At 40.3% G+C, this 26,532-nt stretch overlaps 2 protein-coding genes across 6 annotated transcripts in view; one reads left to right on the top strand and one right to left on the bottom strand.

The window, feature by feature from the left end:
- PTDSS1 (phosphatidylserine synthase 1) overlaps nucleotides 1-5,417 on the bottom strand; it is a 39,820-nt gene extending 34,403 nt beyond the window's left edge. The window contains exon 1 of one of the 3 annotated variants that reach the window (XM_072999151.2): nucleotides 5,288-5,417. Coding sequence is in view for 1 of the 3 variants with exons in the window: in XM_020785324.3 (XP_020640983.1) it covers nucleotides 5,193-5,371 (179 nt within the window). In the remaining 2 variants the exon portion in view is untranslated. Of the gene's footprint in view, nucleotides 1-5,127; nucleotides 5,147-5,192 lie in introns of those variants that run through there. The other 2 variants (XM_020785324.3, XM_078393602.1) reach the window with 2 other exon arrangements.
- MTERF3 (mitochondrial transcription termination factor 3) lies at nucleotides 5,370-26,477 on the top strand. Of its 3 annotated transcripts, XM_072999152.2 has the most exons (9): nucleotides 5,858-5,958; nucleotides 7,311-7,363; nucleotides 8,721-9,054; nucleotides 13,698-13,850; nucleotides 15,636-15,825; nucleotides 20,187-20,334; nucleotides 22,639-22,710; nucleotides 24,088-24,249; nucleotides 26,234-26,477. In XM_072999152.2, exons 3-9 carry the CDS (start codon nucleotides 8,736-8,738, stop codon nucleotides 26,426-26,428), a joined length of 1,239 nt encoding a protein of 412 aa, XP_072855253.2. In that variant the 5' UTR covers nucleotides 5,858-5,958; nucleotides 7,311-7,363; nucleotides 8,721-8,735; the 3' UTR covers nucleotides 26,429-26,477. The 3 variants fall into 3 exon arrangements, with proteins under 3 accessions (XP_020640984.3, XP_020640986.3, XP_072855253.2); XM_020785325.3 differs by lacking the exons at nucleotides 5,858-5,958; nucleotides 7,311-7,363 and adding an exon at nucleotides 5,370-5,759; XM_020785327.3 differs by lacking the exon at nucleotides 7,311-7,363 and having other exon boundaries at nucleotides 5,766-5,958.
- The last annotated feature ends 55 nt before the right edge of the window (nucleotides 26,478-26,532 follow it).

Below are 26,532 nucleotides of genomic sequence, written 5' to 3'. Positions count from 1 at the left end.
AGTAAACATCTCTTGTAGAAAACTGTCTTCTACTACCTCACTTTTTCCAGACAAAAGGAAACTGCACCACTGTGCCTACTGAACAGGGTCACAAAGGGCACAGACTGTAAGTACAAAGCTATAGCTCTTATGTTGGTCTTAGATAAGTGAATGCTTTCTCTTTGTCTCACTTGGAAACAGTTAAGGCTAAGAAGAAGAGAACACAAGGACAGTATTTCAGAGCCAGAAAGGTATCTGAAGGGTAACCATCCATTCTTTAATATTGCATTCTACTGGATATTCTTTTTAAAATTTATTTTTAAATTATTTTTATTGACTCTAAAATACACAAAAAATACAAATCTAACAAATAAAAAACCTTAATACATACATACACAAGTGCCCCCTCCTGTGGACATTCTATAGCATTGGTGACACAGAAAGATGGTATAAGTGGTACAGGTATATGGAGTTTGTGGCACTCACAAACAGGACAAATAATGCTTCACATAGGGACTGAAAATAATTTTTTTAATACTGTAATAAGATTCTTGATGGAATTATTCATTTTGCACTTCCCAAGATTCTTGTGAGACAACCATAATTATGCACACATTTATGAGGGTTGTTCTGCGACTGAAGGAATAACATATGTATAAAATGATGTGTACCTTTTAACCATATGAACAGCTAAGGGGCTACACAACTGAAAACTTCAATGGCCTGAATCTGATAGTCCCTGCTGGTGCAGATCCATTACATCAATTTGACTTATGTAAGTGCTTAGCAACTGATTCAATTGGCCTACTCAGGTTTGGACTGACTACCCACTGAATCTAGGACATGTAACATTTAGTCAAAATGCACACAAAGTTGATTGTAATTATGTGTTGCCAAAACTTCCAATTTATGGCGACCTTTAGAGGGTTTCCTAAACATAAAGCACTCATAAACTTTTCTAATCCCTCCTTCTGGTGGTGCTCTGTGACTGTGCAGCTTGCCCAGGGCCACACCAGAGCCGGCATACATAAACTGACTAGTCAGATGTGTTCCAGGAGATTTTGCCTAGGGAGTCAAACTCCTAGCGCTTGACTCTGCACCCAGGAGCTCCGAGCCACTGAGCTACACCAGTTTACCACCCCTCACCAACGTTAGGATAATTAAGTAGGGAAACTGTGTACACATTTCCATGGAGAAAGAAAACAAAATGTCATAACCTAATAGAAAAAAAGAAGAGTGGGGTGGGATTCGGAGAAATGCAAAGTTGAGACTGATAGTTTTTCACACAAAGCTAAAGGACCCAAATACAGTTTCAGTACAAAAACCCACCACCAGACACAGTGCTTGAAGTACAGTATACTGTATATTCTGGATGATACATGGAACACAAATTGGCCACCAATGCAGAAGGTCATGATCATCCCAACATATGGCACTCAGCAGTGTATTGTCTCCTATTTTTCTAGGGAATACAGCAGTGTACCTCATCTTATCCTAGCTCTGCATTTAATCAATACTCAACATGAAAGATTAAAAAAAAACAATCCAAAAAGCAGACTCCCTTTATGACCTCCCATTCTTATTTAGTCAGGGAGAACTGAACTCGAAATATACCTGTAAATGTCAATGTATCTGACAGCGCATCAGGAACCACAAGTGGGTCACTGCGTAATCTAAAATGGGTCATCCCAGTGGGCTTACTTTGCTTTTTGCTGCTGCTACTATTTAGAAATAATTCTTCATTTAAGGAAGGGAATGGTTAGAAAAACAAGAATCACGATGGAAGAGGAAAAGGAGAAAGAGAAGTCATATACAACAGGAGAAACAAATCTCTCTTTAACTTTTATTTTTAAACTGAAAAAAAAAATAAGTGCCCATACACTGATTATGCCACAACAGATGAGGGAATCTGCATGAGTGGTGGTCAAATTGTAGCCCTCCACATGTTCCTGGATAACGTCCACCATCCCTCACTATTGGTTATGCTGGCTAGGGCAGAAGGGAGTACTATCTGACTTCTGGAAAATGGCACTCCCCTCACCAACAGCTCTTGTCAGTAGGTTTGATGGATCCAAACATAAATTTTGTGCAGTGCAGAATAATGAATGCAGTTAGTAGGGTGAGGCTAGCCCCGCCTTCCTCTCTCATTGCTTTGTTTTCATGGGCAACAATAAATCTGAAGGGGAGGAGTAAGATTTTCCAGTAGTTCTTGAAGGCTTTCATGGCCAGGATCCGATGATTGTTGTAGGTTTTTCAGGCTGCTTCACCAAACAGCCTGAAAAACCTACAACAACCATTTTCCAGTAGTCTTGTTTGAATGAAGAGCCTACATTCCAGCATTAACCCTTCCCTCTTCAGGTTCCTCACTGCTCACATGAACAAAACAATGCAGGTGAGTAGCAGGGTTAGCCTTTCTTTGTTAACCATGTTGATGATTCTGCATTACAGAACAAAAGAACAGGGATTAACTTGAACTACATATAGTTCATATAGATGTAGATCCTTAGAATCTATGTGATTCAAGTTAATTCCTGGATTCAACATTCTCAATAACAATAATATATTAGATAAGACACTTCTAGCCTTCATTCTCCAATATTAAAGGAAAATAAATGTGATGTGACAAATACTTTCTATTTAGTATAGAATATTTTATAAAATCATAAGGAGTAGGAAGGCATTCCAAGAATCATCTAATTCAATCCCTGCCAATGCAAAATTCCTTAGGTAGAGCAGTGTGACAATGAAACCAATTATCTCAGAAGATGATGAGCACTCCTACACTGGAGGTATTAAGGACAAAGTTAGAGAGCCATCTGACAGATATACTTTAACTTGGATTCCTGCATTGAGTAGGGGGTTGGTCTCCTTCCAACTCTATTATTCTACGACCCTAACAGATGGGCCATCCAACATCTGTTTGAGAACCTCCAAGGAAAGAGATCTCAGTCTTCCAAAGTAGTCAATTCCACCACTGAACAGCTCTTGCCATCAGGATATTCCTCCTAATATTTAGTCAGAATCTACCTTCCTGTAATTTCAATCCATTTGTTTGGATCCTATCTTAGAGTGACAGAAAACAATCTTGCTCCATCTTCCATGTGACAGCCCTTTAATTACTTGTAGATTGCTATCTCTTCACGTCACAGCATTCTCTTTTCCAGACTAAATACAGGTAACTCCCTCAACAAATTATCATAAGTCTTAGCTTCCAGACCCTCTATCCCCTTGGTTCCTCTCCTCTGGACGTACTACAGATTGCTCATATCTTTCTTAGTGGTGTCCAGAGGTGGACACAATATTTCAAGTGTGTTTGACCAAAGTAGAACACTGTGACAATATCTTACTAGTAAACAGATTTTATTGATTTACATATCTGTGAAGATTCTCAGTCAGCCAGGTGAGGTAATCTGGAAGTTGAGTCATGGCAACTAGACTTTTTATTAGGTTGTAACATTTGGCTACTCATCCAAATAGCTTCTTCGGTCTGAGGAGAGTCGGTAGGAGACCCCTGATATATTCTCCATATTGGTTTCACTTCCCTTTGGTCTGACAATGGGTGGAGAAGGACTACAGAAGTGGGATTTTCACTCTGACCCCAGTCCTTTGTCCATCCAACAAGCCTATTCAGACCAATGGGAAGTGAAATCAACGTGAAGAATATATCAGGGGTCTCTTACCAACTCTCCTCAGAAAGGAGAAGCTGTTTGGATGACTAGCAAAAAGTTTCCACTGAATAAGAAGTCCAGTTGCCAAGACTCAACTTCCAGATATTCATTTACATATTTAACATCTGTTAGGAAGAAAACGAACTGCCATGATTTCTCCAGTAAACTACTTTCTCTACCACATATGGCCAACATTTGTGCAGAAATTAGTATAACTATTGTTTAAATTTCTGCACAATTAATTAATACATGGCTTTTTTCCTGCATTACATATAGTATAAACAGTGACTGTGATTATAATTACCCATACTTACATATTGAGAGGAAAACTGTAATGTACAAGTGATATGCTACTATATATAATCTGATTTCTGAAAATTACAACCTCAAGATACAGTACAAGTAATTGTATTCATTAAGCCACACTGTACCCACAGCTCTTGAACAATAGGCACAGAATAAATGGCAACTATATTTGCATGACAGTGTCAGACTCCATTTTTTTCAGGAGCGATGTTCCAAACACCTACCAACTAATGCTATCGGGTACTTTAACAAAACAAAACTCATTTTTCCATGATTGTCTTTATGAACCCCAGAGAGACGTTATTGTGAGCAGACAGACTTTGACATTCCGGCATGGGAAGAATTTCAGAAGCCTCTTTTATCATTAAACATTTTATCTGAGCAGCTAACATAAAATACATATTGAACTACCAAGTCCAAACCAGTTCTGTATAAAACAGAATCATCATCTGTGAAAGAAATCCTAGCTCAGAGGCCTCTTTAACACTCTTCTCCATGTCTAGTTTTATGTTCTCTTCAGCCCTTTCATCCTCTCTGCAAACATCCCCATTCATTTCATCACTCCTTATCTTTCCCACAACCACCCTTCTGACTTCATTCCCTCTGTCTAGCCTACTGGAGAAAACAGAGCTTGTCATTCTTTTCATCTGGAGTGGGAATGGGTGTGTCTGCTTGTGCCAAGAATCAAGGATTCAAATTTTAACCATTTATTGCAAGGAAACCAGGGCCTTTGGATACAACACACACTCTAGAGACAGCTACACACATGAAACCATACAAATCCAGTGGTGTTTGTTACAAGTACTGTGCTCTTAAAAGGGCAGGCACGCCTCTGAGAGCAAGTCTCACCAAGTTTGTGGGCCTTAAATCTGAGTCAACAAGCCTAGGATTAGGCTGTAAGAGGAAGGAGATTGCTTTATTACTATTGCATCTCCAAGTCCCTTTCCTTTCACCTCAGTAAACGAGGGTTAGACCAGAGCCAAGGTTAGGGCACCCAGCGCCTTCAAGGCCATGCTCTGCGACAGGATCAGCACCCCGATGCTCCAGCCCTCTGGCCCCTTTTCCCAGGCTCTTACTCCCTGGAAAGCTCCACTCGAGCGGCACAGCTCTGCATTACACCCGGGCCGATCTCCTCCAGCCTTTCCTCCCCTTCCTGCGCCTTTTGCCCACCGACCTTTCCTATCCCTGCCGCCCCCCGCCGCCGCGCCGCTTGCCGCCCCGGGGGGAGGCGCGGAGCACCTGGTGAAGGCGAAGGCCATGAGGCTGAGCACCGTGAGGCTGAGCAGGGTGATGGTGTGGGGCCGGTAGAAGAACTCCAGGGTGATGTCCTCCACCTGCTGCTCGTTGATCATGCGGAAGTGCAGCCGGTAGTTCACGTCGTCCTTGCTCAGAGTCCGGCTCCCCCCATACGACGCCATGGCTCCGCTCGCCTCTTTTTTTTTCCCCCTCGGAGCGGGGGGGGGGACGGCGAGGCCCCGTTGCTTTCGCCTCAACCTGGCCGCGGTCGGAAGGGAGCGAGGGAGGGAAAGGAGGGCGGGCGGCCACACCGCGGCGCCGCAGCAGCACCACCACCAGCGGCTGGCGGCCCAGGCAAGGCTTGAGGTAGAAGAGGAGGTGCTACGGAGGGGCCGGGCCTTGCTTTGCCGCCGCAGGCCGCGGGGAGGTGCCGCCCGGCAAGACTCGCCTTCCTCGCTTGCGTCAGAGGCCCTCGCCGCCTACGGGGCCAAGGGGACCGGCGTGGGCCTTCCGAGGGGAACAGGGGCGGGAACCGGAGGAGAGCCACGCCGCGGCCTCCTGCGCGCCCAGGTAACCACCGGTCGCCGCGCTCTCCTGCAAGGGCCCCGCGCCTCTGAAGCCGGCGGAACGCGGGAGCGAACCCAGCCCTGGCGCTGGTCCTTCTCCGGAAGACGCCCGTCGAGGAAGAGCTCGTTTTCTGAGGCAGCGGCGGAGAGTCGCGGCCGCCCCTCCATGGTTTCGCCCCCGAGGGATGTTTATTCTGTGCCAGGTAGACCTGAACAGGGTTGTGTGCCGTCGGGTGGTGGGGGACGTGTTCCCCCCCAAGGCAGGCCTAGAGAGGCGAAGCTCTTGGGATGGGGCACGGAAAACAATGGGGGGGAACTGTGTTTTCCCCGGTTTTCCCCCCATAGCCGTTTCATGCGGCTTCAGAATTTCTAGAAATTTTACATCACTACAGGCGTCCTAGATGCCCTTGTTCAAGAGGGCTTACTTCCTAATAGAGTTGTGCAGGTTTGTGTTTTTCGACTACAATGCCCAAAATTTCTCAGAGGCTACCGCTTTGCTTCGAAGTAACGTCTCAAGATTGTCTCCATCTTCTGACAGGCATAAGGATGAACTCCGGTGCGCGCTTACTTGGAAATAAGGCTTAAGTGCCAAGCAGCATTTTTGTTCTGCAGTCCTTATGCACCGTAATTGGAAGTATACTTAATTCAACATAACAGTTAAGATCTTATAAACATTTTAAAAATTGGGTTGCAGAGCTCTCCCAATCATTATGAAACCCTGAAACAAGGCACAGATAATACCTTTATTAGGGTGTGAATATGAAGGAGGCGTGCTGCACAACTCTTACTCAGGCTGGACACTGCAGAATTTGAGGGAGAGAAGAGAGAAGGGGAAAAGTCAAAATATATCCTGGCCAAAAGTTGAGGCTTCAGGATCTCTAAAGCAAAATCCTTCGATGGAGATTGCAAGCGGGTAGAAACTTTGGGACAATGGGTTTCACATGTGGATATAGAATCAGTTTTGCTTTATAAATTCTGAAGCCCCAGGATGTACAGTACATTTACATTTCTCTTTGTCTTCCACCAGTGGGACGTGGTGGCGCTATGGGCTAAACCTCAGAAGCCTGTGCTGCAGGGTCAGAAGACCAGCAGTCATAAGATCGAATCCACGCGACGGAGTGAGCTCGAGTGAGCTCCCGTCGCTTTGTCCCAGCTCCTTGCCATCCTAGCAGTTCGAAAGAATGTAAATGCAAGTAGATAAATAGGTAAAACAGCGCTCCCTAGTCATTCTGGCCACGTGACAACGGAAACTGTCTTCGGACAAGCGCCGGCTCTACGGCTTGAAAAACGGGATGAGCACCGCCCCCTAGAATCAGACATGACTGGACTAAAAATGTCAAGGGGAACCTTTACTTTTTGTCTTCCACCAAGTGGAATCAGGGAAAACTCAAACACTTACCTGTTTTTCATATTACGATGGTCATATTTTGAAAGCATTGCCCATTTTTGCTTTGGGAATTTGTTTTAAAAACCGACAGCCTCCCCCCTTTTCTGCCTAGTACTTATGCTTTTCCTTCTCTTGCCCACTGCCCTGTCTTTCTCTATTTGTTTTCAGTGTCCAGAATTAAAAATCTTTGGGAGATAGACAAACAGATGTTTTAATTATATGTAGGTATTAAAATTAAGATTGTATGTATAGAAGGTATAACAGTAAATGATTCAAGCTTGCAATTAAGTGTATATGGTTTTTTACATGTTTCTTATGAATACAGTACGTATCTTTGTTTGTGGTACCTTGAAAATGTAAGAGAAATAGATTCTCCTTTCTTGCTTAGTTCTCTTTGCCGCAGGAAATAAGGTATAGTCCTTTCCTCTATTTTATGTCCTATAAATTGGGACTGATGACTATAGGGGAGTCTGGCTGGGACATGACTTCAGAAATATGCAATGAGGATGATCCCTGATGTTAGTCCTAGTGGTATATTCCAAGATTATGATCAAAGGATTAGGATCATTCACCATGATTTGTATTGCTGTTGGATCCAGGCAGCTGGAGGAGGGTGGGGGGTTTTAAGTAAAAAAAAGGGGGGATCCTGTTGCATGTTTTTTAAAGCACATGAAACCACACTTTGGGTCTTGAGGGGCCACATGTGGTCCATGGCCTATACTTGCTTAGTCTTGCTCAAGACCAGTGTTATCAATCAGGGTAGAGAACATTTTTTTCTTTAGAGAACCATGCAGTGGGTAGAATCAGAGCCGAATCTGATGTACAATTTAATAAAAGGTTCTATATGTCACCCCTCTCTCTGTTCAACCCTGTCCATCTTTTTCTGCCACCCCTCTCTGCAGACTTATATAAAAGGGGTACAATGGACAATTGGAAATTTCCTACTTAGAATGATATAATAAATTCTAAATCAGTGACTCTTGCAGACTCCATTTAAGAAGCTAAACCTGGCCCTCAACAATGGCCATTAAATTTTAGGGACTTTAATATAAACATACAATTTTGGAACTATCCATGAAAACCTGGTGCAGAAGAGGAATTAGGAAGACAAATTATTATTGAAAGCTCACTTTATCTTTTTTTTTCTTAATGGCCCAGTAAAGGTATTGCCTGTTCCTGCATTTGTATTGTTTTGAGGATCATACGGTCTTGTCCTGATTTTATCCATACACTTAGATTTTTCTTCTATACTAATGAAATTAGCTCACTGTTTCCATGAAAGTAACGAGGAGATACTTACCTGGTCTGAGACATTTAACTGCTTGAGGCAATGGACAAGGTTACTCCTTGGCTAGCTCCATGTGCAAAAGCCATGTAGACTGCTAACTGAGTCTTACCGTACTTCAATACTGGGGAAGTAGGACAGGCACATAGTGCACTCCACTTTGTTCTCCAGCACATTGCCACTGCACCCCAGCATCTGTGCCTCACTCTGGCTAACAGTAGGGCTGAAGCTCTGAATACAATATTGTTTTTAATGGTTCTGTGACATCTCTTTGTCATGGTGTTTTATTACAGAGCACCTTCAGTAAGATGGCTTCATTAGTGCGACAAACATCTAGATGTCATTTCTTGCTAAAGACATACAATATTGTGAACAGTACAGAACAACTGGGAAGACAGTCCATCAAAACATGGACATATTCTCTGGAACAATGGGGTTTCCCATTGCTTTCACCTCAAAGAAGAAGTCGCAAACCAGTAGTGAAGAACCCAAGAAGTTTTCTTTTTGATAATCACATAGAGTTCTGCAGTTCAAGTGTTGAACCAGATCATATTCCTGAAAATAAAACACTATCTTCTGTTAGTAAATTGGAAACTCAAACAGAACCTTGTTCAGATACTGAAGAAGGTAAGTGATGAAAAAATGTATGAGAGAGTAATGAAAATAGTTGTGGTTCTCATTTCTTCTGCATTTCATTTTTTTTTTTGCATTTTTTGCTGGTGATGACATTGGAATTATTGGATTAGGTTTACAAATTATTGAAATTATTGTACATCTTTAAACCCTTAAAGGTTTGGTCACATCTTCCGTTCATTTTTTTAAAAAAATTATTTACTTGTGGCTAAGGGGATGAGCCTTGCATTATATTTCTGACACAGTGGTATATGTGATTGTGTAAATGGGTATTCACATAAAATATAGCATAAAATTGGTTACTCTGGTAGTGATAGCTTCATGGTAGTATCCTGTTTTATATTTATAAGTACAGAACTCCAACTACATAAGCTGCTCTTGCAGTCTGAGCATGTACCACTCATGTGTGATTGTGTGACCTGGTCATGTTGCTATGGCAGTTTTCACAGATGAAGTGCTATATGTTAAAATATTGAACAGAGTTCCATGTTGTACTTAGATGGAAATGCCCTGATTTGAATTTTTTCTCAGCCATAACATTCATTACCTCTTATTCAACTGGTTATGTTCTCTGTACCTAATCTATCTCACACAATTGTTGTGAGAATAAAATAGCAACGTATGTCAAGCTCCTTAGAGAAAGGGGGGGAGGTTAAAAGGCCATAAATACATAGAATAAGATATTATTATCCCAACCTGCTGTAGTGGATTAGCAGGAACATATAAAATAGAGCACAGTCTTATTATTTTGATGTTTTTGAACAATGAAACCTCTATTGGTTTGATGCACATACTGGGATGTTTAAAATAACCCTAAGCATTTGCAGAGGTTTTTTCATCTCAAACCATGATATGTTTAGCTATGATTGTATAAACTGGTTTGTGGGTCTATAGCTATAGTACCATTATATTCCTTATAAGAATAACAAAGGCATTGTTTTTCTTACCTCTGCTCCTCCTTTCTGAACAATCACAGAGCCATATCAGATTTCTGTTGATGCTCTTGGCATCTAGGATATCACAGTCTAGGAATGGCTATGTTTTAGTGTGCTCTACTCATACCATTTTCCCCTGACCTGCACCCCATTTTGGTTTTGTAGGTCCCCTTGTATTACAAGTGCATGATGGTGGCTTATGACTGCTTATCTTATTATGATAAGATGGCTAGTGTTCATCTGGGGAAGTAAAAATTATGAGTCAGTAAAAATGGTGATGTTTCAGGTACCATCAGACCCTTGGAGGCATTTCCAGTTTAATGCCAAAGCATGGCTTGGTGTTACAAACACAAGTTTTGGGCCCTGCCTGCCCTTTGACCTCTCATTGGAAGCTGCCAGACTCAATTTGTGTTATGAGAGTGCTGTGCACTATAGGGAGGTATACTGTACAAATTGAATAAATAAATCTGTGCAATAAAATAGTTTGCCATTTTGTTTACAGTTTGCTAGAATTAACAGAATTGGAAACTGCTTTGGTTAAGTAGTAAATTATAGTTTGCTTCTTAGTGAAGTTTCAAATCTCAATATATACAGTTGTGTTCAAAATTATTCAGCCCCCACTGAAATTGAATGTTTTGGCCATTTTGACATTGATTTTGATCATTCAGTCATCTTGCTTACATTTACATGAAAGAGGCACTTGTAGGTCAGAGAAATATAACCTTAAGTTTATAATGAAATAACCACAAATGTCTTTTCTGTGCTCACATCATTATTAGTTTTTATTCAACCCCCAAGTGACATTCAATCTTAGTACTTAGTACAACATCCTTTTACAGTTATAACAGCTTTTAAACGTGAAGAATAGCTTGACACGTGTCTTGCAGTGATCTACGGGTATCTTCGCCCATTCTTCATGGGCAAAAGCCTCCAGTTCAGTCAAATTCTTAGGCTTGCGCACTGCAACTGCTTTCTTTAAGTCCCACCAGAGGTTCTCAATCGGATTTAAGTCTGGTGACTGCGATGGCCACTCCAAAATGTTCCAGCCTTTCCTCTGCAACCATGCTCTAGTGGACTTGGAGGTATGCTTGGGATCATTGTCCTGTTGAAAGGTCCAACGTCTCCCAAGCCTCAGGTGTGTGACGGACTGCATCACATTTTCATCCAATATCTCCTGGTACTGAAGAGAATTCATGGTACCTTGTACACGCTGAAGCTTCCCTGTACCTGCAGAAGCAAAACAGCCCCAAAGCATTATTGACCCTCCGCCATGCTTCACAGTAGGCAAGGTGTTCTTTTCATCATATGCCTTGTTCTTCCTCCTCCAAACATAGCGTTGATCCATGGGCCCAAACAGTTCTAATTTTGTTTCATCAGTCCACAGAACACTATCCCACAACTTTTGTGGTTTGCCCACATGACTTTTGGCATACTGCAGTCAATTCTTCTTATTCTTGGGAGACAGCAAGGGGGTGCGCCTGGGGGTTCTGGCATGGAGACCTTCATTACGCAGTGTGCGCCTTATTGTCTGAGCTGAAACTTCTATACCCACATCTGACAAATCTTTTTTCAGTTCCTCAGCAGTCACACGGGGACTTTTCACCACTCTACGCTTTAGGTAGCGCACAGCAGTCGAAGTCAGCATCTTCTTTCTTCCACGACCAGGTAGCATTTCAACAGTGCCCTTTGCCTTGAATTTGCGAATGATGCTTCCTATGGTGTCTCTTGGTATGTTTAACTTCTTTGCAATCTTCTTATAGCCATTGCCCTTCCTGTGAAGACAAATCACCTCTTCTCTTGTCTTCCTGGACCATTCTCTTGACTTCACCATGTTTGTAACCACACCAGTAAATGTCTAGAAGGAGCTGAGTATCACAGTCATTTTAAAGCTGCCTAATTGGTGCTTATTATGCTTGATTGGTGCTCGGTGACATCCAAAGGTGTTTTCAATACCTGATCGAAAACACCTGAATGAACCTCTCTTCTTCAGAGTGGTAGTCTTTAAGGGGTTGAATAATTGTGGCAATGAAGAAACCACAAAAGAAACATTTACTACTGTATTACATAAACAATTGATGTTATTTTAGTTGCATTTGGTTCTTTAAAACGTCCTTGTAGGATTTCATTCTGAATACAATTCCAAATGTACACTATAATCCCTAAACCCCTTTACAGCATTGGGGGCTGAATAATTTTGAACACAACTGTAAGGAGTATGGGTCAGGGAAAGTTCAGAATAAGGTCAGGCCTGCTCATACTTTGAACATCAGACTAACCAGTTCTGTTTCCTGCGCTATATTGTTGTTTCAAATCTTGTTCCATACCTCCACTGGACTTCTAGAACATAAACTTTAATAGATTAGAATTCATGAAGACATATATTATTTTGGACTTCTAAGAGTCTATGAGACTGCTTGGTTTTTCGCTATAACAAAAGTACCCATCTGGAACTGGTGAATTAAAATTTTTGCATAACCATAGACTGTTTGCAACAATGACTCCACCTTCTGTTGCTTCATATATTTTGTCACGTCGAGCAGTAACACTATGCTTGCTTTTGTAATTCATGCAAACTTGAAGGTAAATGTAAGACAAAAAATTAATCATCTGTTTAAAGCATGATGCAATCAGGATGAAATGTAGTTTGTAACATAACAGTAACTTGGAGAATTTATAAATGGACAGAAGTGAGAAATGGGCACATGACTTCTAGTATATTAAGATGTGAGAGACAGAAGTTCTTGTGTAACCGAAAAGGTTGTGGGCACGTAGACTCTATACACTGCTCCTCATTATTAAATAAACATGACATTTCTATAGACCACAGGAAATATTCTATGTATTTTAACCTTTTCCCTCTTTAGCTTCTAGTTTGTGTCCACAGATTCACTTTGATGCTTTAACTGATGTATATAAAAACATTTCAGTGAGAAAAATCCTTTTGGTATAACTTTGCACTGGCATCACCCAAATCAGGCATTGGAAACATTATTTAAACTCATGGAAACTGTCCCATTCCTCTCCCCACTTTCCTGTGGAAACCTTTGGGAGTCTTGGGACAGAAGCCTTTAACAGTAAAAAAAAACCACTGCTCGTTTGCCAGTAGCAGTCCCAATCTGCCACTTTTTTTACTGTTAAGGTAAATCTTGAGGTTCGCAAAGGCTTTCCCAAGGCAAAAGGGAGCTCTGAAAGCTTGGGATGGGTGTGGGAAACTTTCCATGAGTTAAATTGAATGTTTTCAGTACCCTGTGTGGATTATGCTGACATAAAATTATGCAATAGGATTTTGCCCAAAGTTAGAAAAGCTATTGATTACCAGGATCAGTACTGAAACAAGATTTTCACTATTCCAGTGCAATCATTTTTTTTCAGTAACTAATTTTGTAATGTGTTCAACTGTTATTTCCAAAACTCTTGAATGCTTAGAATTATGACAACAATTAGAATAAAGATTCAGCACTGACCACTATAGCATTGGGAGCATTGTTTCTTTTTAAATGGACTTCCTCTTGAAAATGTGTTTTTTGTAACTAATTGCTAAACTGTGAACTAGCTGTTGCTAAGAAGTAGAAATACATTTAAAAAGCGGAGGCAGTCTTTGGTTTGCCAACTTTGGAGAATGATGTTAATTTTATATAAGTTACTACATGCAGAATTTTTTTTTCACAACTGTTTTTTTCCCTGTACTCTTAATGACTTTAGGTTTGGAAGAGGAATCATGTTTATCTGCCTTGGAAAAGATTTCAGAAGAGGAAGCCATTGATATCTTAGCTAAGCCACCACTTCCTCTGGCATCTTTCACACTTAAAGATTATGTTGATCACTCAGAAACACTACGCCAGTTGGTGCATCTAGGTAGGCATCTTTGAGATAGACTGAAAGCTCAGTAATATTTTTTTCTTTTTATATAATGTGTAATGCTATGTAGGCATATCAGCTATAGAGTAGCGTAATATGTAGAAAAATATGAGATACCTTTTTTATAAGGTGGGTGGTGTAGTTAAGAAGGTGTGTTGCCACTGCAGAAACATCTCCATGATGAGACTGTTATTGCTTGACATTGTTATTTTTGCCTACAAGCTCTTTAAGATGCAAAAACTGTGTGCTTATCATATTGAACTGCTGTCATCTGTCTGTGACAAGCATTCTGAAAAGAGTGAAACAAATGCACCCAATCATTCTTCAGTTCCTTAAATCTTGGATTTCAGGTTTTTAGAGCTACACAAATAAGATGTTAACGTGAAAAGCAACCTTTTGAGCTTTTCATGTATAGCTGCATGTCACAGCTCTCTGGTGCCACTGTTTAAATCTAAAGCTATGGGAAAGAGTTCATGGTGTAACTCTCAAAATGTGTAAAAATATGGGTTTGGATTCAGAGTTAGTCATACTTACAAATACTGTAGGTCTGGTTAAATCAATGATATAAATGTCTTTCATTTCAGTGGGTTCTAAGTACAGTGGTGCCTCGACTTACAAACTTAATCTGTTCTGGCGAAAGGGGAAAAAAGAAAAGAAAACCAAACAAACTGTGCAAAGCCCTTGAGAAATGCAAAAAAAGCAAAGCAGAAAGCAAACAAACTGTGCAAGACCCATCGGAATGGCCAAAAAAGCAAAGCAAAAAGCAAGCAAACCGTGCAAGACCCATCGGAAATGCAAAAAAAGCAAAACAGAAAGCAAGTAAACCATGTAAGACCCATCAGAAATGCAAAAAAAGCAAAGCAAAAAGCAAGCTAACCGTGCAAGACCCATCGGAAATGCAAAAAAGCAAAGCAGAAAGCAAACAATCCATGGAAGTCCCATTGGAAATGCAAAAAAAGCAAAGCAGAAAGCAAGCAAACCGTGCAAGACCCATCGGAAATGGGGGGGAACCCCAAAAAGCAAATAAATCACCCAAGACCCATTGGAAATGGGGAACAAAAACCCCAAAAGCGAGCAACCCCCCCAAGACCCATCACAGCATAGAAACATAATCCCACCTCCCAGCCCAAAACCACACTGCAAAACCCACCCAGAACAGCTTTTAAAAAGCAGAAAGCAAAGCGAAGCAAAGCATGCTGCTTATATACCGCCCCATTGTGCTTCAAGCACTCTCTGGGTGGTTTACAAGTTAATTATGCAGGCTACACATTGCCCCCCCCCACCAAGCTGGGTACTCATTTTACTGACCTCAGAAGGATAGAAGGCTGAGTCAACATTGAGCCGGCTACCTGGGATTGAACCCCAGATCTTGAGCACAGTTTTAGCTCCAATACAGCGGTTTAACCACTGCGCCCAGCAGCCCCTTACCTTACCAGGCAGTCCGAAGCTTCCTCCGATCGCACTTACTCTACCCGCTGGGGCGAAAGAGCTACAAAGAAGCAGTCTCTTCGCCACCAATGGTTAGCAGTTTGAATTCCCCACCTTTTTTTCCCCTGCCTCTTTTTGGTTGTAACTCAAAGCTCCAGCCGCAAGCCAAGGAAAATTTTTGTGGCCAGAGCTGGTTGTAACTCGAAATGGTCGTATGTCAGGACGTTCGTAAGTCGAGGCACCACTATATAGTTCAAGTCTGGATCTGACCTACTGCACACAAACTCACTGTTTGCCTGTGGCATGAAGAAATTAAAGTTGATTCCACTGAATCTTTTGATTAATGTGCTACAGGAGTTGATTTGTCCAAAGTGGAAAAACGTCGAGGTGCAGGCCAGCTTCTTTTGCAGTTGGACTTTGAAAAAGACATACAAAAAACCCTTCTATTCCTTAAGGATGTTGGTTTGAAAGATGATCAGTTGGGGACATTTCTTACTAAAAACCCTTATATTCTCAAAGAAGATTTGGAGGATCTACAGACAAGGTAAAACCAATCCAATACGTATACTATTCATGTATAAATCAAATTTTTATTGTTCAGCTTCTTTGTTCTTGGAATACAGAAATTTTGTGCAGCCTGGTTGAACTCTTCTCAGTCATATTTGTAAGGAGGGGAGAGTTAGTAATAACCAAGTGTTCATAACAGATAAATAAAACATCTACTATCCAAAAAAAAAAATCAGACCCATCTCAATGCACATTACTTTCAGATTAAATAATGCATGGTGTTTGCATATATTATTTTTGCTTTTTCTTAAACACTTTCCTGAAGCTGGTTAATAGGAGATCTTTTTTGCTATTTCATTTTCATTTCATTTTTTCCCTATGGCATTTACAAAGTATTTTGTTTCATGATTGTAGAATTCTCTTGGTGACAAGTTGATAGCAAGTATAAATGTTTATAAATGCTTTTAATAGTGAATATCAACTGAGCAAAATGACCACAAAGTTAATAGACAGTGTTTTTTTGAGGAAGGAGAGTTCAAATCCTGTGAAGAAGACATTAACCTACAGTGGATATAAAAAGTTTACACACCCCTGTTAAAATGTCAAGTGTTTGTGATTTTAAAAAAATGAGATAAAGATAAATCATTTCAGAATTTTTTTCACCTTTAATGAGACCTATGAACTGTACAACTCAGTTGAACAACAAACTGAAATATTTTAGGTGGAGTAAAGTAAAAATAAAAAACTGAATGGTTGCATCTGTCTGCACACCCTTAAACTAATACTTTGTCGAAACACCTTTTGATTTTATTACAGCACTCAGCCTTTTTTGGGTATGAGTCTATCAGTATGGCACATCTTGACTTGGCAATATTTGCCCACTCTTCTTTGCAAAAACGCTCCAAATCTGTCAGATTGCAGGGGTGTCTCCTGTGCACAGCCCTCTTCAGATCACCCCACAGATATTCAATCATATTCAGGTCTAGGGTCTGGCTGGGCCATTCCAAAACGTTTATCTTCTGATGAAGCCATTCCTTTGTTGATTTGGATGTATACTTTGGGTAATTGTCATGCTGAAAGATGAAGTTCCTCATCATGTTCAGCTTTCTAGCAGAAGCCTGAAGGTTTTGTGCCAATATTGACTGGTATTTGGAACTGTACATAATTCCCTCTACCTTGACTAAGGTCGTTGTCCCAGCTGAAGAAAAACAACCCCAAAGCATGATGCTGCCACCACCATATTTCACTGTGGGTATGGTGTTCTTTTGGTGATGTGCAATGTTATTTTTGCACCAACCATCTCTTTTGGTATTAGGGCCGAAAATTTCAACCTTGGTTTCATCAGACCATAACACTTTTTCTCACATGCTTTTGCTAGACTTCAGATGTGTTACTGCAAAATTTAGCCGGGCTTGGATGTTTTTCTTCGTAAGAAAAGGCTTCTGTCTTACTACTCTACTCCATAGCCCAGACATATGAAGAATATGGAAGATTGTTTTCACATGTACCACACAGCCAGTACTTGCCAGATATTCCTGCAGCTCCTTTAATGTTGCTGTAGGCCTCTAGGCAGCCTCCCTGACTGATTTTCTTCTAATCTTTTCATCACTTTTGCAGGGACGTCTAGTTCTTGGTAGTCACTGTTGTGCTATATTTTCTCCACTTGATGATGACTGTCTTCACTGTGTTACATGGTATTTCTAATGCCTTGGAAATTCTTTTGTACTCTTCTCCTGACTGATACCTTTTTAACAATGAGATCCCTCTGGTGCTTTAGAAGCTCTCTGTGGACCATGGCTTCTGCTGTAGGATGTGACTAAGAAAATGTCAGGAAAGACCTACAGTGGTGCCTCGCTTAACGAGCGCACCGTTTAACAGCGAATCTGCATAGCGATGCGTTTTTTGCGATCGCAAAAGCGATCGCATTGCGATGTTTTCAATGGCAAAACATCGCTTTGCGATGATCAGTAAGCATTTCACTTACCAATTATCGTATAACGATGTTTTAAAAACAGCTGATCGGCAGTTCCAAAATGGCCGCCGGGGAAAAAATGGTCACCCGCAGCGTTTTCACGCCCTTTCCTCGCTTACCGGGCAGCGAAAATGGCGGCCGGATGGAGGATTTCCGCATAGCGGTGAGTTTTTTCCCCATAGGACCGCATTAAACGTGTTTTAATGTGTTCCTATGGGGTTTTTTCCCTGCATAGCGTCGAATCCGGATAGCAACGATTTTTTCGGCACGGATTATCGTTGCTATGCGGGGCACCACTGTACTTAGCACAGCTGATCTTTATTTGGGATTCCTCAGAGGCACTTTAAATAATGGCAGGGGTCTACTGACTCCTACTTAACATGAGTTTGAATGTGATTTTTTACTGCAGAACACAGCTACATCCCCAGTTATAAGATGGTGTGCAGACAGATACCACCATATTATTTCAGTTTTTTATTTTTACTTCCCTCCACCTAAAAGATTTCAGTTTATTGTACAACTGAGTTGTACAGCTCATAGGTCTCATTAAAGGTGGAAAAATTCTGAAATGATTTACCTTTGTCTCATTTTTTTACATCACAGACACTTGACATTTTAACGGGTATGTAAACTTTTTATATTCACTGTAGGTTTAAGGGTGGTTACACAAAAAATATTGTTAACAGGGAAAAATTTAAATGTTCTTTTCAGTGGAATGATTCTTGGATCCTATTTGATACAACGGATTATAAGAAAATAAAAAGATGGGAAAGTTGCCTAAGGACCCGTTTATCTTGCCTCACCCTTCCTCTTAAAGATTTGTTATTATTCAGCTGCTTTGACTGAGAGGAAGAGAAAAGTATTTTACTTAGATCTTAGTGTGCAAGGTAATATGTGCTTAGCATAATGCTGTTAAAACAGAATAAACTGGACCACATATATTTATCTAAAGTGTCAGAATCTGCTTCTGAGAGGGAATGTAAAGCCAAGTAGTAAAAAAGATTAGCAGTTCTGTTGACCAAGCACAGGCATCTTGTGATAAGCTGTTCTGTCACAGCAATGAAATGATTGCCTATTATGCAAGACATCTTATGAGTGGGTGTGCTGACACCAAGCTCATTTTCATATAAACCAAACTGCTCCTTTCACACATGAGAGACTTGATTAATGGCAAGGTTTGGAGAAACTTACAGAAATATTCAAAAGGAAAGGAGAAAAAACCCAAAGAGCAAGGAATCCCCAGTCTAGTATGCCCAGTGGCCATGGAGGCCTGAAACACAGTTGGAGGAGGGAAATGGAAAGTCAAAGGTGGAAATGGAATGATAGGTTCTGAAATCAAATATGGCTCAAGAAACCCCAGCAGAGCATTTTTTTTTTTCTCTGCATTGGTCTGCCCTCATTTCCATTATATCTTTGTGGAACTGCAGCTGAGGACAAAATTGTTCTGAGCACTGTTTTCTGTCGCTGTATCCAGAAAGAAGACAGGAGGGCCTGGCGTGCCCTGGCCCATGGGGTCGCAAAGAGTCAGACACGACTGAACGACTAAACAACAACAACATCCAGAAATACCATTGCTAAGATGAATGGAGCTAAGTAAATTGAGAACAACTATATAATATTTCATAGAGCTGTATGATTTGTTTTGAGGAAGCAAATTTTAGAATAATAGGCTGTTGAAAAAACATTATGCATGTAAATCTGTTCTGTCTCTGGCTTGTTGCATGGGCAGAGATTGCCCCCTTGAAAGAACTGGGCTTCTGCTTGCACAAGGAGGCACTGGATACCTCCTTGGATAAGCTTGGAAAGTGTTAATGTGCTTGCTTGGTTCATAGACCAGAATTCTGCCCATAGTTTATGACATAGTTTTTGCTCCCCCCCTAAAAAAAGCATTTATGGAGACATTAGCCCTTCAGCTTTCATGCTTTTATATGCTTATGAGTAGCAACATCTGACTGCTTGTGCACAAGAAAAATTCCCCAGTGGATTTTGCCCATTGCTTCTTTATAACTGGATGTAGCTGATGGCCTCCATATGCTTTTAAAAAAACGTTCAGTTCTTTAGAGACATTTGTTTAAAATTAATTTTTGATTGTCAGTGTAGTAATTTTGTGTGTTTCTCTTAGTGTATAAGGTGTTTTAAATGATAAGATCATCTTGCCTGGTATAACTAGGCTGGTACTGATTGAATTGTTACGCTAGAAACCATTAAACTAATGCTTAAGAATTGTTTTGTTCTAGAATGTTTGTTTGCCTTTGATTGGAAATCATGTTTTTTTTTTCTTGTACCTACAGAGTTTTCTACCCTTTCGGCAGCTTTGCTTATAAATAATATGATAACATCTGTCATTTTGATACCTGAGCAATTGGTATAGCTGAGTAAATTTTGATCAATGTTATTTTAATTGGTTCTTTCTTTTTCTTCTCCAGAATAACTTATCTAACATCAAAAAAATTCAGCAAGGAAGCCATTACAGAAATGGTCTCAAGAGCTCCATATTTACTCCTTTTTTCTGTGGAAAGACTGGATAATAGGTTAGGTTTCTTCCAAAATGAAATTGGATTAAATACGCGAAAGGTACCTTCTTGTTTCTACTTGGGCGGTTTTTCATGCTCTGCTTTCCAAGTTTTGAGGGGACATACTGTAGAAAGAATTTCACAAGTTCCACAAGCAGGCAGCAGCAATCTCTAGCATCACAGGAACTGAATATATTGCCTCTGACTCTGCTGTCTTAGAGCAGTATGTAAGGGTTGAGCAGACAGTACAGGGACATGCATCCAGACTGGTCAGGGGCACACAATAAACATTGAATTGTTACATATTCTACTGAATGAATTTTAGATTTCTAGTAATTCAGCAGCGTGGGTAAAAATCAATGATTTTTTTTAAAAAATCAAATTGATTTAAGTCATGATTTTAAACAATTTATATTTTGATTTAAATTGTCAAAAAAATCTGATTTTTAAAATTTTAATTGTGATTTAAATCAAATCTACTTTGTAGCTCAGTGGTTTAGGTATGTGGCTGGAGAGCTAGAGGTTGGGAGTTCAATTCCCCACTGTGCCTATTACAAATAGAGCCAGCCTGTGTGGCCATAGGTAAGCTGCACAGTCCCAGGATGCCCCCAGAAGAAGGGAGTGGCAAACCACTTCTGAGTACAGTATTCTGTACCTGGAAAACCTTGAAAAAGGTCACAATTAGTCAGAGTTGATTCATGGTGGCAAGCACATGTGAATAATGTTGATATATAATAGTAATATATTAGCTGAATCCTATTGGTGCTTGCATAAGGTTTGCATAACTTGCTACAGCTAATTGTAGCTATTTGATAAAGTACTGGCTCATAACTACACAATCAGGTGTGACCAGGCACATGACTGAGACTCACCCTGGTACCTCATCAATTAACTACAGTTAGCTGTGGCAAGTTACACAGACGTTACACAAACACCAGTAGGATTCTGGCTATTGACTTGGAATTTCAAATAACTGGAGGAGTGGATGTTCTAGTGTAGAGAACTTTTCTGTTAAGAATTTGTAAGGAGGAGTATGGCAGGTTTAGGAAAGTGTTTATTCAATGTTGGGCAAGTAGAGACGGCTGAAAGACAGTCTAACAAAAAATAGTATGTAACTATACAGTGGACCCTTGACTTACAGACGGCTTGACTTACAGACTTTTTGAGTTACAGACTTCTCTGGCCGCAAAATTTAGGTTTGACTTGCAGACTGAGATTTGACTTACAGACCAGAAAAAAACCAAAATGGAACAAAAACGGCCTGTTACGGGATTAATCGGTTTTCAATGCACTGTAGGTCAATGGAGACTTGACTTACAGACTTTTTGACTTGAGAACCGCCTTCCAATACGGATTAAGTTCTCAAGTCAAGACCCCACTGTATAGGAAACACACATGTGGAGATCTCCCTCATTAGCGGACGGTCTATTGAAATGTCATGCAGTTTTCTGCTGAGATTACATAAATGCTGCAAGCACACTGGCTGGATTTCACTTGAATACTTACACTTGTGCAACACCATCAGCATAGATTTCAATGATGAAATGCCACCAGTTAAGAAGCTGGGATTATATTTCGTATTCAGACAAGACACACAACAGCTGTGCAACAGGAGAAACAACCCCTGATTTCTTACTAGCAGCAGCTAACTGCTGAGATTTATACTCCTATCAGCAGCAGGAGCAATAGAATTCTGGCCACTCATATGTTTTATCACATGGGAGGTAACCTGTTTTTTTTTTTATGTGCCCATAATATGCATGTAGGAAAACAACTTAATTTTGTAAGGCTAAAACAGTTACCTTCTTGTGAATCATTGACTGAAGGCTACCTCGTACTTACTGGGCTGAATCCAGACCTGGCCTTGTTTTGAAGGACTTACTAAAATAAATGGCTGTTCAGTTAGTAATAACTAAGTTTCAGTGGATCTTTTGTAAGCATGGCTAACTCTGGATCTGGCCCAATATGTTTCCTATAAAACGAAAATGAAATGTTTGGTTTATGGCGTAAGTGTTCATTTTCTAACATAATATGTGTTTCTAAATTGCTGTGTGTGTGATATCTTCACACATTTTCTACCCATGTGGTCTACAATTATATAGGAAAAAAGTCACACATTTCTCACATTATGATGAATTTACACTTAAAGTACAGTAATCCAGCACTACTTTGAAGTGTCTCTGTGTAAAGATAACTAAAGAAATATTAGCATAAATATATATTTCATTGGATGCAACTTAGATTATATTTCATTAGAGTGGCCCTCGCTGCCAGATGGGTGGTATATAAATCAAATAAATAGTAATAATAATAACTTAATACATATTACCTACATATCTGTAGCTTGTTTCTATTTAAAACACAGACCAGAGAACTTGTGACTCGTCTCCCTAGGCTACTGACTGGCGGTCTTGAACATATTAAAGAAAATCTGAGGGTATGTCTTATTATTATAATAGTATAATAGAGTCATTGTTACAACTTTCAGCTGCAAGAAGACAAGTGTATTATAACATTGGGATAACTTTACATTGGCAGCAGTACTACATAATTCTAATACTTTCGAATAATGACCTGATCTTATTATTTGCTCTGTAGGATTGGATGGCAGAGTCTTGGAGAAAGAGTACATTTAGTTTCTTTGTATAAATACTGGAATTCTGATTCAAAGTTTGCATTTTCCTTCATGGCACACGGACTTTACTGCATGGAGATCCAGAGTATTATCACTCTGATGCATAAAACACTTGTGACAGTTTAACTCTTTATTTTTATCTGCCATGAGATGATAAAATGGCATCTTGCAGATTTAAGTGCAAGTGAAGAAGATGGTTTTCATTATATCTCATCAAGTTACTTCTCACTGATGGCAACCATATAAATTGATGACTTCCAGAAGGTTCTGTCATTACAGCCCTGCTCAGGTCTTGCAAATTCAAGCCCTCCTTTATTGAGTAAATCCCCTTCCTTTTTTCCTGTTGCCTTCCAATTTCCCAGAATTAATTCTTTTCCAGAGAGACTTGTCATCTCATGGTGTGTCCAAAGTACTATGGCATCAGTTTACTGTTTTTTCCTTCTAGAGAAAATTGAAGAAAGCCATAGTATATCCTTTTTTTCCCCATGAATAAAATGTGAAATCACCATATAGTTAATAGTATGACTTTGAAAGGCAGGACTTCAGTGTTGGTTGAGAATAGTTGTGGTGGCATTAAAAGAAAATGGACTAAAGGAGCAGTTTAGAAACCTCTTCATCCCAAGTGATCTGTGTTAAGATCATTCTGGCCCAGATCCTCTTGCACAGCTTTATACCATGCAGGTAGGATATCATTGCACAATGGGAATGTTTAATCCAAAGTAATAAAAAGCTTTCCATCCTTGCCTCTCAGATTTTAAGCACACACACGCTAAGGCTCCTTTTTCCCCTGTTGAAGCCTTTGGAAGATTTGGGTTCTGGGTGCTCTAATAGCAAAAATCAAGATTGCCACCAGTGATCCACAGCAGCGATTTTTGGCTATTAAAGACTCACCCCCAGCATGGTGATGCTCCCAAATGCTGCCCTAAAGAGCCTCAGGATCTGAAGATGGGGGATAAGAAGTGTTCAATTAATTTAAATTAAATATTCTTAATATGCAATGAAAGATACACCAAAAGGATTTTGGCCGCTGTGATGGCAGTGTAGCATTTATTCAAAGCAAAGTATCATAGAAGTATCTTGTTTTCTGCATCTTAGTATGCTGTCTAAATATAAAATCTCTTCTGTCATGTGTCTTAAGCTATGGGATCTGAATTTATTGCATTTTATTTTCCTCTTCAGGCATTTGAGCTAGAACTTGGTTTTAATCGGAATGAAATTCGACACATAGTACATACAGTCCCGAGGAGTTTAGATGCAAATAAAAGAAAACTAACAGCCATCTTTGATTACTTGCACAACACAATGGGCATTCCACATAAGCTCATTGTTCATTTTCCTGAGGTGAGACCCTTTATTATTTATTAGTTCTATTTTTATTTTGCTTTACCTCCAGTGAGCTCTGTGCAGTATACATGGCTGTGGTTCTCCCTCTTTACAACAAACCTGTGAGACAAGTCAGACTAACAGAGAATGCCTTGATTTTAATGGACCAGTGGGAAACTAGAACCTGGATTTCTGAAGTTCAATTCAGCCCTCTGATTGCTATACTGTGCTGGACCCATGAATGTTTCCTATTAACCTTCTTCACGGATTGCTGCCTTGTCGTGGCGAAGGGGCTTGAGTAATTCAGGGAAGCTATGGGCTATGCCGTGCAGGGCCACTCGCCACTCAAGACGGACAGGTCATAGTGGAGAGTTCCGACTAAATGCGATCCACCTGGAGTAGGAACTGGCAATGCCACTCCAGTATCTTTGCCAAGAAAACCCCATGAACAGAAACAAAAGGCTAAAAGATATGACGCTGGAAGATGGGACCCTCAGGTCGGAAGGCGTCCAACATGTTACTGAGGAAGAGCGGAGGACAAGTACAAGTAGCTCCAGAGCTAATGAAGTGGTTGGGCCAAAGCCGAAAGGACACTCAGCTGCGGACACGCCTGGAAGTGAAAGGAAAGTCCGATGCTGCAAAGAAAAATACTGCATAGGAACCTGGAATGTAAGATCTATGAACCTTGGGAAGCTGGATGTGGTCAAACAGGAGATGGCAAGAATAAACATTGACATCCTGGGCGTCAGTGAACTAAAATGGACAGGAATGGGCGAATTCAATTCAGATGATTATCATATCTACTATTGTGGGCAAGAATCCCACAGAAGGAATGGAGTAGCCCTCATAGTCAACGAAAGAGTGGGAAAAGCTGTAATGGGATATAATCTCAAAAATGATAGAATGATGTCAATATGAATCCAAGGCAGACCTTTCAACATCACAGTAATCCAAGCTTATGCACCAACCACCAATGCTGAGGAGACTGAAATTGACGAATTCTATGAAGACTTACAACACCTTCTAGAACTGACACCAAAGAAAGATGTTATTCTCATTCTAGGGAATTGGAATGCTAAGGTAGGGAGTTAAGAGATAAAAGGAACAACAGGGAAGTTTGGCCTTGGAGTTCAAAATGAAGCAGGGCAAAGGCTAATAGAGTTTTGTGAAGAGAACAAGCTGGTCATCACAAACACTCTTTTCCAACAACACAAGAGGCAACATGGAAATCACCATATGGGCAATACCGAAGTCAGATTGATTATATTCTCTGCAGCCAAAGATGGAGAAGCTCAATACAGTCAGCAAAAACAAGGCCTGGAGCTGATTGTGGCTCTGATCATCAGCTTCTCATAGCAAAATTCAAGCTTAAACTGAAGAGAGTAGGAAAAACCACTGGGCTAGTCAGGTATAATCTAAACCACATCCCTTATGAATACACAGTGGAAGTGAAGAACAGATTTAAGGAACTAGATTTGGTGGACAGAGTGCCTGAAGAACTTTGGATGGAGTCTCGTAACATTATCCAGGAGACAGCAACAGAAACCATCCCAAAGAAAAGAATGAATTTGACACAACTCCAGGAGGCAGTGGAAGATAGGAGGGCCTGGCGTGCTCTGGTCCATGGGGTCACGAAGAGTCGGACACGACTAAACGACTAAACAACAACAAGGCATTGTAACAAATTGTAAGCTAATTTAATAGTAACAATAGTAAAGGCAAAAGTATGTCATGTGCCTTTTGTACATGATACAAGCACATAGATTTAACATATCTGGCTTTGTTCACATTTAAAGTGAAGTCTGTGGACGTGGTTAATCTTAAATGCCTCCAAAGCAGTGGGCTAGTTCATGAAAGGATATGACAAAGAAAAATTATTCACTTTAAAGTGCCTCGACTGTTTCTTCCTAAATCTCTTATAATTCAACCCTGACCATATTTACTCTGATTTTTGTCCCACTGATTCCATTGTGATTTCTTCCCAAGCTATTTCTCATTTCAGGTTTTTAATTCAAGGCTAATACGAATTAAAGAAAGACACCTGTTCCTTGAATTTCTGCGGAGAGCACAATATGATCCACAGCAGCCAAACTATGTCTCCCTAGAAAAACTGGTAACATTGCCTGATGATGCATTCTGCATAGAAGTTGCCAAAGCTAAAATAGAGGACTTCAGAAAGTTTTTGAAAACACTGTAAAGTTATGTATATTTTTTAAAAATAATTAAAAATTCTTCTGCAAAGTAAATCTGTTGATGTTCTTTATCATTACAGATTTGGGGGTAAAAATATAATGTAAAAAA

The sequence above is a fragment of the Pogona vitticeps genome, chromosome 4 (assembly GCF_051106095.1).
Source record: "Pogona vitticeps strain Pit_001003342236 chromosome 4, PviZW2.1, whole genome shotgun sequence".
In the NCBI taxonomy this organism is placed as follows: Eukaryota; Metazoa; Chordata; class Lepidosauria; order Squamata; family Agamidae; genus Pogona; species Pogona vitticeps.
This window is presented reverse-complemented; position numbering and strand designations above follow the sequence as displayed.